Source organism: Chiloscyllium plagiosum, chromosome 18 (genome assembly GCF_004010195.1).
Source record: "Chiloscyllium plagiosum isolate BGI_BamShark_2017 chromosome 18, ASM401019v2, whole genome shotgun sequence".
In the NCBI taxonomy this organism is placed as follows: domain Eukaryota; kingdom Metazoa; phylum Chordata; class Chondrichthyes; order Orectolobiformes; family Hemiscylliidae; genus Chiloscyllium; species Chiloscyllium plagiosum.
Genome location: NC_057727.1, coordinates 66,715,902 through 66,729,659, shown reverse-complemented (window position 1 = coordinate 66,729,659; position 13,758 = coordinate 66,715,902). Strand labels below are relative to the sequence as shown.

Genomic DNA, 13,758 nt, shown 5'->3' with positions numbered 1-13,758 from the left:
GGAAGTGTGGGTACGTTTTAATGAGTTTTAAACTGGTAGACCCAAATATCAAATTGTGCATCTCATGTTATGAAGCTGGGTAGAATGTGACAAAACAATACATGATCCCATTTCAGCAAGAATCGTGCTCTTCTAAACTTAAGGTACAGTAAATGCTGCCAGTATATAGAACTGCTGGAAGACAGGCTGTTCCAAAAGACACACAATTGGGTATTAAATAGGTATCTCAGTCTTCATCGCTGTTTGAAAAACAATTCAAATCTGACCAATTGATTTACACCAAAACACAACCCTTCAAAGCCAATCAAATTTAAAATTTATGTTAAACAGTCTGAAACCAAAATCAGACAAGAATTTCAGTGTAATCAGCAGCATAAGAGAGTGTTTTCTGAAAATTGACTGGACAGCAACCACCCCCACTAGAAATCTCAAAGCACCCTATGAAGGAATTTTATACCAAGACACTAAATTAAAATCAGACAGCAGAATCAGAAGGATGGAAGTAAGTAGCAGATTCACAAGGCTTGAAAGAAAACAGAATGTAAGATTTTATGGACTTGAATAGATTAAGTTAATGTTTAGCAGCCCTGCTACTGGAGCAGCATTTTTAATAGAGTTAGGGTCAGAGTGGTCAGTTAAGTAAAGGGAGCTCAGGTTTCCTACAACCTTATAAATTACATTCCAGATATTTTAGGTGACACAAGAACTAACAAAGGTCTACATTCACAAATGAGACTGAGCTTTAAGTGTTCCACAAATTCTAACAATTTGATCAAAAACCTAAGCTTTCACATAATACCTGTTGGAATTTTTACGTTCTCATTAGCCTGATATGTGTAGTTCCACTTTGCATTGCTAAATGGGTTTTGTCAAGAATGGTACTTGAAACTTTTGTATTTTTTCATTTAACTCCCTTACCATTACTGCATCAAAACTGACTTCAGTTTTATCTAGCACCCTCTGCAGATACTTGTAAATTCATGATATACCACCAACTTGCTAGGTTTCTGATAAGTTTAGAATTTACGTTTGCTTCACAATTCAGGGGTTATGTATTCCAGTTAAAACATTCTATTTGAATAAATGGACATGTCCACCACCAACATTTTAGTCACTGCCTCAAGGGTACCATTATGATTTTGCATATAAGTACTCTGGTAGACGATAAACATGGGAGAGATTGGACTTTATGCTAATTATTTTTGTCTCGTACACCATAGTACTTGTAAAAACAGGAGTACAAGCTACAGATATGTTTTTTTTAAATGTGAATTATGTGGTGTAGAGAATTAACTGAATCAGCTGGAGAGAACACTTAAAATCCACTAGAATTTTTCCAGAAATGGCAATGAGCTTAGATTTACCACATTTCAAGTAAAAGAGCTTACCAAAAATCAGATTGGCCAAAACCAAAATGTTGAAAATTCAGAATTGAATGTAAGCAAATTAACAAAGTTTACAGATCAGCAGTCAAGGCTTTGGCAGATTAGCACTAATTGCCAAAGTGTTTTGACTCTAAAGAAAGCTGAAAATGTTTGAAAGCCATTAGCTTCACTGCTATATTGCATTAGCAAAGCAGAACTACATTTATAATGATGAATTGTGCTCGTTATTCAACCACTTAAAAGGGAGGTTGAAGTTTTGAATTGACATCCAAAAACAACCCTCACATTTGTCAGCTCTTGACAAAACACAAGAACAGTGAAAGCTGAGCTCCAGCTCAGTCATTCCAGGTAATTCCTTTAGGAGCAAAGTGTTTTGCATCCAATTTCAGACAGTTTACGTCACATTTGTTTCCCCCTTGGATTTTTAAATATTTATACTTTAGGAATCTTGCTGGTTAACTATAATGTCGTGTTTCTCAGGCATGCAACTTTACGACAGCCTTTTTACCAAGTATTTTTTGCAAACAAATGTTTCTTCTTCAGTTAAATGTTGATGAATTAATTGTTGACTAATAATTTAATGCGGTTTTCACATTCAAAGAGCTTAGCTTTGAAAGTCACTCTAAACTGAGCTCTGCTCGTAAAATCTATGGACAAGCGTGACAAAAAAAATTAATTCCTGCATTAGTATAACTAGACTGGTGCCACAACACGCCATCGCGTGAATGACTTTATTTATATGTAACCGATGGCGTATTAAAAATAAACTCTGCCCAACAAATTAACTTCCCCAACCACCAACACTTGTCTTCGTATCTACACGTGGGAGTGGGCGAACCCTGTATTTATAGACGGTGGCCACGTGATCAATATCACGTGCAGCGTCGCGCCTTTTCCAACGGCCCAGCCCCCCCCACGTGACCTCCCTCCCGCTCCTCCGAGGGAGAAGTGGAGAGAGTACGTACTGCGACCTGCCGGATTGAGCACGTAACCCCGTCCTTGCGGGATGACGTCATCGGTCGCTATGGTCGCGCGTCGTTTTGACCTACCCTCCCTTCTTTGATACAGCAATCCTGGTTCAGTTCAGTTCAGTTCAGTTAGAATTGGGAAATAGTGGCTGAGAGTTTACTGTCTTCCGAAATTTGTAAAGCGACGGTAAGGATGTGTTTTTTTTTTCTTTTAACGAAGCCTTGTCATTTCCTCAGTATGTAGCTACTGGGGGAGTTAGGTGAGTTTTGGGCCCAGCCCATTCAGATCAAAGTGGTCATTGTTAGCCTATTTTGTTCTTTAAAAATAAAATGTTTGTTATGTAATCTATTGCCAACAGAATTTTCAGAATACTGGATATAAAATAGAGATTTCTCTGCCTGATACCAGCAACGTTTGCCCGAGTCCTTTATGTATTTGGTTTTCTTTACCTTTTTTTTTAGTTTGTTTTCTTGCACATACATAACTGGAAAGATGCCTGACCCTTCAGCTCTGAAAATCACCGTGTGGGGGAATACGTGTACTGGGAGCTTTGAAACAAAGTTTGGTTGCAAACTGGATTTAATTGACGCAAGTAAAACTGGCAATAGGATTGGTAATCTCTGCCAGTTTTGCCAAATGGTTGTAATGACATCTATTTGCTGATGGAAGTGGGAAGAAAAACATACAGCACTTGTTAATGTGTTTTCTGGTTATTTTATGTGCTCTGCGTCTAAAAATAAGCTCTGCATGTCCATCTACTTGTCTACATGTTTTGAGTTGACATTTTCAAATTAAAGAATAATGTACATTATATGTATTAGAAGTGTTTATGTGAAGCTATGTTACAGATTCAAACAAACAATAAACAATTTCTCAGTCAGCAAGCCAGAAAACCCTTTTATTCGATCATTATGTAATCTTGCATCAATAAAGTGTTGGTTGGTTGTGGCTAACCTCTTAGTCACCTGCATGCGCACTTCACAACTGTCCAGTTAAAATCTGATGGATGAGGTACATGTTGCCTATTTATTTTGTCTTTTGCCTGTTCGGCTTTTGCTCTGCCTATGAATATAATCAGCCATAACTGTACCCAGACTTTCCAAGCCTTCAGTATTGCTCACAATTCCGCTATGAAGGCATTACAGCATCACAGATGAATATAGCATGGAAACAGACCCTTCGATCCAACTCATCCATGCCTTCCAGATATCTGAAATAAATCTAACCCCATTTACCAGCATTTGCCCCTGATCCCTCTAATTGGAGATAGTGAGAAATGTAGATGCTGGAAAGTCAGGGTCAATAAAGTGTGGAGCTGGAAAAAGTAAAGCAGGTCAAGCAGCATCAGAGGAGCAGGGCAGTAGACGTTTCAGATCGGAATCTTTAATCAGGTCCTGATGAAAGGTTCTGACCTGAAACATTGACACCGCTGCTGCTTTAGTTGCTGTGCTTTTTCCAGCTCCATGCTTTATCGGCCATATGTCTCTAAACTCTTGCTATTCGTATAGCCTTTCAGATGCCTTTTAAATGTTCTAGTTGTACCAGCCTCTACCACTTCCTCTCGTAGCTCAATCCATACGTACACCACCCTCTGCATGAAAAAGTTGCCTCTGAGGTCCCATTTAAATATTTCCTGTGTCACTTTAAACTCCTTCCCTTCAGTTTTGGACTTCCCTACCCTTGGAAAAGACATTGTCTATTGTCCCTATCCATGCCCCACATGATTTTATAAACCTCAATAAGGTCACCCCCTCAGCCTCTGACACTTCAGGGAAAATAGCCCCAGCCTATTCAGCCTCTACCTATAGCTCAAACCTCTGAACCTGGCAATGTTCTTGTAAATCTTTTCTGACCCTTTTCAAGTTTCACAACATCCTTTCTATAGCAGGGAGTCCAGAACTGAGTGCAATTTTAAGAGTCCTAACCAATGTTCTGTACAGCTGCAATGTGAGCTCTCAGCAACTATACTCAATGTACTGACCAATAAAGGAAAGCACACGAAATGGTGCTTTTACTATCCTATCTACCTGAGATTCTGCTTTCAAGGAACTATGAGCCTGCAGTCCAAGGTCTCTTTGTTCAGCAAAGAGGACCTTACCATTAAGTGTATAAGTCCTGCCCTACCAAAATATAGCACCTCACGTTTATCTAAGTTCAACTCCATTTGCCACTCCTCGGCCCATTGGTCCATCTGATCAAGATCTCATTGTACTCTTAAGTAACTACTTTTGCTGTATACTACACCTCCAATTTTGATGTCATCTGAAAATTTATTAATCATACTTCTTACGTTCCCATCCAAATCATAAATGATGAAAAGCAGCAGACCAAGCACCGATTCACCACTGTGATACACCACTAGTCACAGACCTCCAGTCTCTAAAGCAACCCTCTACTACCACCTTTTGTATTAGATTAGATTAGTTTAGATTCCCTACAATGTGGAATCAGGCCCTTCGACCCAAAAAATCCACACCGACCCTCCGAAGAGTAACCCGCCCAGACCCATTTCCCTCTGACTAATACACCTAACACTACGGGCAATTTAGCATGGCCAATTCACCTGACCTGCACATCTTTGGACTGTGGGAGGAAACCGGAGCACCTGGAGGAAACCCACGCAGACACATTAGTAGAAAGAAAAATAATATGAAGGAGTTCACGTGTCAGATATAGTTGGACTGTATCTGAAGTGTAGTCTACAGTACAGTATTTAGTAAGTTCAGAAGCATTAGTGACATTGTCGCATTTCTGCTTACAAAGCTTAGTATATTGTACACTGTCTTCTTTTTCACTGCAACAATTATGTCTCTAGCAAAATCATGACAGTTGGCAGATCCAGGAGATATTGAGTGCCCTCTGAACTCTCCATTTAGATAGACAATGCTACATTAATGTGCTACATTATTTAGTAATACTTGAAACCATTATTGGTCTTAACACATCTATCCGCTTTGTGTGTGCCTACCACAAAGTTCTCTTTTTAACCAATGTTAAAAATGCTTTGAGCTCTGAAGAGCCAGCCTTTAGTTATCCTGTTGCTTCCAGTAAACCTATCATAGGTAAAAGTGAATAAAGGTTTCCAAGGATGTGCTATGTGATTCTGAACGGGGCATTTTTTTGTTAACAAATTTGGAATAGGAATCACCGCGAAGGGAGCAAAATAGACTATGTTCTATAAAACATAAAATGGCTTGTTAGAAATTGACAGAAACAAGTACCTGGTACACTTCAGCAATGATAAAATGTGTAAAGGCAGTTATCCACAAAAACTGCAAAGGCCATTTGTTTCCAAGGTAGCACATCAACAATCTTCCTTCCTAAGGCCAATCCCACAATAAAACAAGCTGTTGAAAGGAATAGTCACAGTCCCATCACTTCAAATCTTCAAGACCCATTTTTATGTAATTTCCATTCAAAATCTTTCAGCGTTATTCTTTACTGTTGGTGAAATATGGATGTTAGTCTGTACTGAAACAACTAAAGCACAAGCAGAACATTATGATAATGTGAGATATTAAACACTTAGACCTGTTCGCCGAGCTGGGAATTTGTGTTGCAGTCGTTTCGTCCCCTGTCTAGGTGACATCCTCAGTGCTTGGGAGCCTCCTGTGAAGCGCTTCTGTGATCTTTCCTCCGGCACTTGTAGTGGTTTGAATCTGCCGCTTCCGGTTGTTAGTTCCAGCTGTCCACTGCGGCAGATTCAAACCACTACAAGTGCCGGAGGAAAGATCACAGAAGCGCTTCACAGGAGGCTCCCAAGCACTGAGGATGTCACCTAGACAGGGGACGAAACGTCTGCAACACAAATTCCCAGCTCGGCGAACAGAACCACAACAACGAGCACCCGAGCTACAAATCTTCTCAAATAATTTGAACACTTAGATCATTTTACCTAACTATTGTGTAAAGGAGCATAATTACTAAAGCTCAAATCTTGAACTAAACCACACCTCCCCCCCCCCCCTGCCCAAGTAAAGCCAGCACCCTTTCTCATTTTCTTCTGGTCCTTTAAAATAACATAACTTTAATGCATGAAACAAGTTATTCTGTTTGTAAATAACTACAGTTTTCATTGTGGCTCAAGTGGTGCAAGCCTTACCTTGTGAATGGTGTTTATCAACTCAATTGAAATTGTGGTGTAGTCATTTTTCAAATGTAAGGTATCACAGCTCAGCATATATTCTCTGCAATCATAACCCATAGATAAGATCATACTTGTATGGCAATAACCTCTACATCTGATTTCCCTTTTCCTTTGTGTCGGCCACTGCTGTATAAAAATCTGGCTAACGTGCACAATCATTGAGCAAACCCTGGAGCGACCTGAAGACAAACAGGAAATATTTCTGTTGAAATATAAAAACTGAAAATGCCATATATATTCAGCTGGAATTCTTTTTGTCAAGAGAGAAATGACGTTAATGTTTCAGATTGATGATCTTTTATTGTAACTGGGAAGATTGGAAAAATAATAGGTTTTAAGCAGATAAAGGTGGGCAATAAAACAAAAGGCAAGATTTATTATGGAAGACATAACACCAGCCCATCCTTTACTTTAAAATTATTAAATTTCTGCTTTATCTCATTTCTGAGGAAGGGTGATCAACTTGAAGCATTAGTTCTGTTTCTCTTTCCACAAATGCTGCTAGTTTTACTGATTATTTCCAACAGTTTATTGATTGTTAGTTTATCTCTTCTCCACATTCTGCCCCTTAGCATCATCATCCAAAAGCATTGCATCAATTTTCAAATGCTTGATGGTGCCAAGCGAAAGTGAGGACTGCAGATGCTGGAGATCAAAGTCAAGATTAGAGTGGTGCTGGAAAAGCACAGCCGGTCAGGCAACATCCAAGGAGCAGGAAAATCGACGTTTTGGGCAAAAACCCTTCATCAAGAGCCTGATGAAGGGCTTTTGCCCGAAATGTCGATTTTCCTGCTCCTCAGATACTGCCTGACCTGCTGTGCTTTTCCAGCACCACTCTAAGCTTGACTCTGTACCTTGCCACCATCTCTTGATTACCTCAGATTTACCAAGTTCTCAGACTGATTTTCTGACATTTAGTACTAGATGAAAGATATTTCTTCCATTTAAAGTTGGGAAGACTAAGCCTTTGTTTGCGATGCCATTCCACAGATTCTGTTGTCTGGCAATTATCTGAGATTAAGCCAGTCTGTTTGCATCCTTTGAATCACATTTGCTATGAGATGACCTTCTGCTGTCATATTCACAGCATCTTTAACTGCCTATTTTCACCTCCATAATATTACTTAATGCTATTGCAAGCAGGACAGGGAAGGTTCACAAAACTGATTCCTGGGTTGTGAGTTTTGTTATATGGCAAGAGGCTGGATAGGTCAGGTCCATGTTTTCTAAAGTTTAGAAGAATAAGAGGTGGTCTCATTGAAACACCCAAGATGGCAGAGGGGCTGAACCGTACAAGTACTTAAATATTGTTCAAAAAAAGAACTGCAGATGCTGGAAATCAGAAACAAAAGCAAATTGCTGGAAATTCTCCGCAGGTCTGGCAGTATCTACGGAGAGAAATCGGAGTTAAGGTTTTGGATTCCAACCTGAAGAAGGGTCACATTGACCCCGAAAGTTAATTCGGATTTCTCTCCATTGATGCTGCCAGACCTCCTGAGTTTTTCCAGCATTTTCAGTTTTTGTTTGTGAAATATTGTTCCACTGACGAGGGAGCCTAGAACACAGGGCACAATTTCAGAATACAAGGCCTATTACTTAGGACTGAGATGAAAGAAATTTCTTCTTTGCATCAGAGAGTTGTGGATGGTTGATCATTAAATTTATTTAAACTTGTGCTTGCCTTCGGGGAAATGGAGAGCAGGCAGGAAAATGGAGTTGGCGTTCAAGATCCATCATTATCGTGTTGATTAGCAGAACAGGCTCCGCCGCTCCCTCACCACCGGACGCCTGGAGGAAGAACGCCTCATCTTCCGCCTCAGAACACTTCAACCCCAGGGCATCAATGTGGACTTCAACAGTTTCCTCATTTCCCCTTCCCCCACCTCACCCTAGTTCTAAACTTCCAGCTCAGCACTGTCCCCATGACTTGTCCGGACTTGTCCTACCTGCCTATCTCCTTTTCCACCTATCCACTCCACCCTCTCTCTTCCAGCACCACTAATCCAGAATCTGGTTTCCAGCATCTGCAGTCATTGTTTTTACCTCAATTGCTACACTGGTTTTGCTCCTATTTCTACTGTCTTTATGCCACTCCTGTCTCTGTTTATTTGCATTTCAGTCACCTCCTGGCTGGTTTCCAACGGTTTGCTACCATAAGCATGAAGTTTTCAAAATTCCATCATCTGTCTTGACTCTCATCAACTCCTATTCATGTTTCAGTGCTGTTCTAACAGCTCTCATTCAATCTCAGTTCAGCATGCCTTCTTTTTGAAATTCACAGCCTTTTTTACAAATGATTAGATTAGATTAGATTACTTAGTGTGGAAACAGGCCCTTCGGCCCAACAAATCCACACCGACCCGCCAAAGCGCAACCCACCCATACCCCTACATTTACCCCTTACCTAACACTACGGGCAATTTAGTATGGCCAATACACCTGACCTGCACATCTTTGTGACTGTGGGAGGAAACCGGAGCACCCGGAGGAAACCCACGCAGACACGGGGAGAATGTGCAAACTCCACACAGTCAGTCGCCTGAGGTGGGAATTGAACCCAGGTCTCTGGCGCTGTGAGGTAGCAGTGCTAACCACTAAATGCCTTCATTTATTCAATTCTCCCATATCTCGTAACTTACTGGTAGCCACAGAACTGTCTAAAGTATCTACACTCCTCCAATTTTGTCCTTTTGAAAATGTCTAATTTCATTTGCTCCAACACTGCCTAATAGTTGCTCAAATTCTAAGTTTGCAGTTTCTTCCTATCTCACCATCGGTCTATCTCAATTTCCTTCTTTTAAGTTTCTCCTTAAACCCCATCTCTTTAACAAACATTCGTGTGATCTACATTTCCTTATGTGTCTCTGTAGCTTGTTTTATGATGCTACTGTGTAGTTCCTTGGCATGTTTTACATTAAGTGTGGCGCTAGAAAAGCACAGCAGGTCAGACGGCATCCGAGGAGCAGGGGAGCTGACGTTCCGGACATATGCTCTTCATCAGGAATGTGATACTTTACTAATGATAAAAGCAGATTGAGGGAAGACGTCAAAGATAGCTAAAAGCTGTTCAAGCCATGCAATTAAGTCACGTGACTAGGGTTCTGGGTTAAGTCACTTAAATTAACAAGATCCGTCTGCATCTTGTCAAAAAGCTTTGTGTGGTTTAGATAATGAAATATGGAATGATTCGTCCCATCTCTGGCATAATGGGTTTTGGCATAATGGATTTGGTATGTCCTCTGGTTTATAGTAGCCAACTTGCACCTGGCAAGTGTCCATTTTGTAAAAAAAAATCAATGTTTTGTTTAAAGGATCCTCTTCATGCCTTCTGGAAATCACAGTTATAATTGAGGCTTTTGTTTTGGAGCATTTATTTTCTGCTCTATTATCTCAAGCATGCTTTGTAGGTAATGTAGATATAATATTGAATAGTTTTTCATAAAAGGCTAGAGGCTTCAAATTATAATTATGAAATTGTTCTAATTAAGTAATTTGAAATTGTTAAATACTATCCAATTGTAATGTCAATCTTGCACTATTTCACAGACCTCATTTGGCTACATCTAACACCAATCTCCTGTTCTAGGCACACAGCTAAAATGGCAGATGAAAGCATTGCATGTATAATCAAAAGCCCAATTGCACTACAGACTGGCGATGTGAGAACAGACTTGGCAAAACCTGGAGTGTATGTTATTGAGGTGACTTTTCCACGGGAAAGAATCATAAATGTATGTAAGTCTTGTGCTTTTCAAACATAATTATTAATGGACAAAACTAAAAATGGAAATATTAATACCTTTATATTCCATTTTAATGTATATGGTTAGGCAGATAGTTAGACAAATTAAAGAAGTAGCATGTGCTTGGGAGAAAGTAAGCTTCAAAGAGGTTCTTGAAAAGAGAGACAGTCAGGGTAGTTTAGGGAGGAAATTTAATAACAACAATTGGACAAAATAATGGGCAATGAATGAAAGGCCAGATAGAAAGGAGCAGAGAATTCAGAAAGTTGGAGGTGGGTGCTGGAAGGATTAGAGGAAGTGGGAAGAGGTTGATTATTTATGTAGACATAAAATATTTCTTTTTTTTTATCTCCAGCATGCCTGTTCTTGGTGCAAATTAGTCTGTAGGAAAATTACAAAATACAACAAATGAAAATAGAATGACATGGGATCACTAGCGCAGAACAGGTAATTTCACTCAAGCTTCCATGCTGCTGTTTATGTTCTGATTAGGCACCCTCTAATCTTTCCTTACCTAAACCCATTGTTGTAACCCTCTTTTTCAATCTTCCTCATGCTTGCCTAGCTTCCCCTTAAATGGAAGTATACTGTGTATTCTTGCCAGTGGGTGAAGCCATTTTTCTGAAAAGCTGTTTTCTCTTGTGGGAGGGCCTAATCTAGGGGATACAGTTTAAAAATAAGAGGTCGCCCATTTAGGATGGACATGAAAGAGAAGTTTGTTCAGGATCATGAATCTGTGGAACTTATGTCCCAACAGCAAGGTGAAGGCAGTGACATTGAACATTTTTAAATCAGGTGTATAGATTCTTGACTAAAAATATAAATAAAACCACCACAGTCCCAGAGGCTGCTTTCCTGTTAGAGAGGGACAACTGGTGATGAGTTTAACCTGGGGGTCATCACACATCTGGCAAAGTTGAGAAGGCAAGGCCTTCATGGTGACCTCAGTCAGTATTTAACCCATGCTACTGGTGTCTTCTGCATTGCAAACCAGCCATCAAGCCAATTGAGCTAACCAACCCCCATGGGTGCTCTCTCATTAGACAGTGATGAGCGCTTTAACCTAAGGTTTACCATACCTCAGGTAAAGAGAAAGGTTGAGAGGGAGAGACCTTATGGTGACATTAGTTGGGGCAAGAATTGATGTTAGTGATATCTTGCATCATAGACCAGCCATCCAGGCAACTGAGCTGTTTGTAATGTGGTTGAATTGTACAATTTGTTAGCTTACAGCCCAAATCATTTGATTAGATTATAGGGGCTGCAGCAACATGCCTTAAATGATGTGCAACATGCCCCATCAAGAGTTCCAATCCACGAGCTACACAGGAATTGTCCAGGAAGTTTAAATTTGTGATGGGCAATTAACCTCAATCTGGAAGACCCCAATAAACTCTCCAGTTCTGAGTTAAAGTGGAGACTTTTACTTACTTGAAACATTATTCAGGAAATGTTGAAGGGATTAAAATCTGCTCTAACTTCTGGGTAACTATAAAATTGGTAAGCACCTGACTCACCGTACATTTCTATGACACCAATGGCACTCTTCCATCAGATTTCTGAATATTCCATTCCAACTCTTCACCCATTTACCTAACACATACCCAACACATTCATCTTATAAACTGACTGTCTCTCTAACGCTTCAGTGAGATATTGAGACCATTTATAGTTCTTTATTTACTGAAATGGTGTAGTTGATGCTATTAGAAAGATGGTTTGACATTACAACAATTCAGCTTGATTGAACCTTTCCTGTAGATTTCGTAAGCATCTAGCATCAGAACTTGGGCACAGAAATGCAGAGCATAGATGCAAGAGAAGAAGATTGGTGAGAAATTAGCAATGCAACATTGATTACTGGTCTGAAGAGATTTTGGCCAATAAACCAGAGTAACTGCTAATGTGTTGCTGCAGGTGGAGCAAATCCAAGTTAATTTGGTTGTGTCAGTTTTCTGTTGTGAAGATTTAAAGAATCCTAAACCATTCCAGATTTGGGCAGGTTGGGCATCAGATTTCTGAGTTTTGAAAAAGATGGAACCTGTACAAGCCAAACAAGGGAGATGGGGATCTGAGGGCAAATCCAGAGCAAGGTATAGCAGGCAGAAAATTAGTGAGTGACACTGAAAGACAGAGGATGCAGGGAGTATAGTGCAGGAATTTGGCTGTATGAAAAGGTATATATTAAAAGCAGAGACATGGACTTTATCACTGCACTGCAAAAGCCCGAAGTGGGGCCTAGCATTACTAAGAATCAGTTACAGCTGTGAGGACAGATGATATAGAAAATTAAGCATCAAATGAGACTATGGGTTGAGCTCTGAAACTAGGGGCAGCTACACTGCGAAGCATGCACTTTTAACTCCCAAGTATTACTTTCACTCCCAATTGTGAGAGAAGCAAACGTGTAGGAAAATTTTACTGCAGAAATAATATTGATAATATTTAGTGACTTCAATTACCTAAATATCAACTGGGATACAAATAGTGTGAGGGGCACAAAGGAATCACAATTCTTGAACTGCATTGAGGAGAATTATTTTAGCCAGCAGATAAGCCCAACGAGAGAGAGCACAATTCTCGGTCTAGTTTTAGGAAAATAAACTGGATAGGTGGATGTAGTTGCAGTGAATCACTATTTTTGGAGATAATAATCATAATTATATATATGGAATATGAGAGGTGTACTGTATTATCACAATCTCCATGATGTCTGATTAGTCAGTTGAGGGTGTGAATGAGAAGGCTGTCTACCAGTAAGTATTATTTAAGACAAAGTTGCATTAATATTTATGATTTATGCTGCAAATCAAGTATAATGATGTCATAGAGATGTACAGCATGGAAACAGACCCTTCGGTCCAACCCGTCCATGCCGACCAGATATCCCAACCCAATCTAGTCCCACCTGCCAGCACCCGACCCATATCCCCCCAAACCCATCCAAATGCCTCTTAAATGTTGCAATTGTACCAGCCTCCTCCACATCCTCTGGCAGCTCATTCCATACACGTACCACCCTCTGCGTGAAAAAGTTGCCCCTTGGGTCTCTTTTATATCTTTCCTCTCTCACCCTAAACCTCTAGTTCTGGATTCCCCAACCCCAGGGAAAAGACTTTGCCGATTTATCCTATCCATGCCCCTCATAATTTTGTAAACCTCTATAAGGTCACCCCTCAGCCTCTGATGCTCCAGGGAAAACAGCCCCAGCCTGTTCAGCCTCTCCCTGTAGCTCAAATCCTCCAACCCTTGGCAACAATCTTTTCTGAACCCTTTCAAGTTTCACAACATCTTTCCGATAGGAAGGAGACCAGAATTGCACGCAATGTTCCAACAGTGGCCTAACCAATGTCCTGTACAACCGTATCATGACCTCCCAACTCCTGTACTCAATACTCTGACCAATAAGGGAAAGCATACCAAACGCCTTCTTCACTATCCTATCTACCTGTGACTCCACTTTCAAGGAGCTATGAACCTGCACTCCAAGATCTCTTTGTTCAGCAACACTCCC

General features: G+C 40.2%; 1 protein-coding gene across 2 annotated transcripts in view; it reads left to right on the top strand.

The window, feature by feature from the left end:
• Positions 1-2,326: 2,326 nt before the first annotated feature.
• nicn1 (nicolin 1) overlaps positions 2,327-13,758 on the top strand; it is a 31,186-nt gene continuing 19,754 nt past the window's right edge. Inside the window, exons 1-2 of one of the 2 annotated variants that reach the window (XM_043708525.1) lie at positions 2,327-2,540; positions 10,088-10,236. In XM_043708525.1, coding sequence (XP_043564460.1) covers positions 10,101-10,236 — 136 coding nt within the window. In that variant the 5' untranslated portion in view covers positions 2,327-2,540; positions 10,088-10,100. The remainder of the gene's footprint in view (positions 2,541-10,087; positions 10,237-13,758) is intronic. The other variant, XM_043708526.1, reaches the window with a different exon arrangement.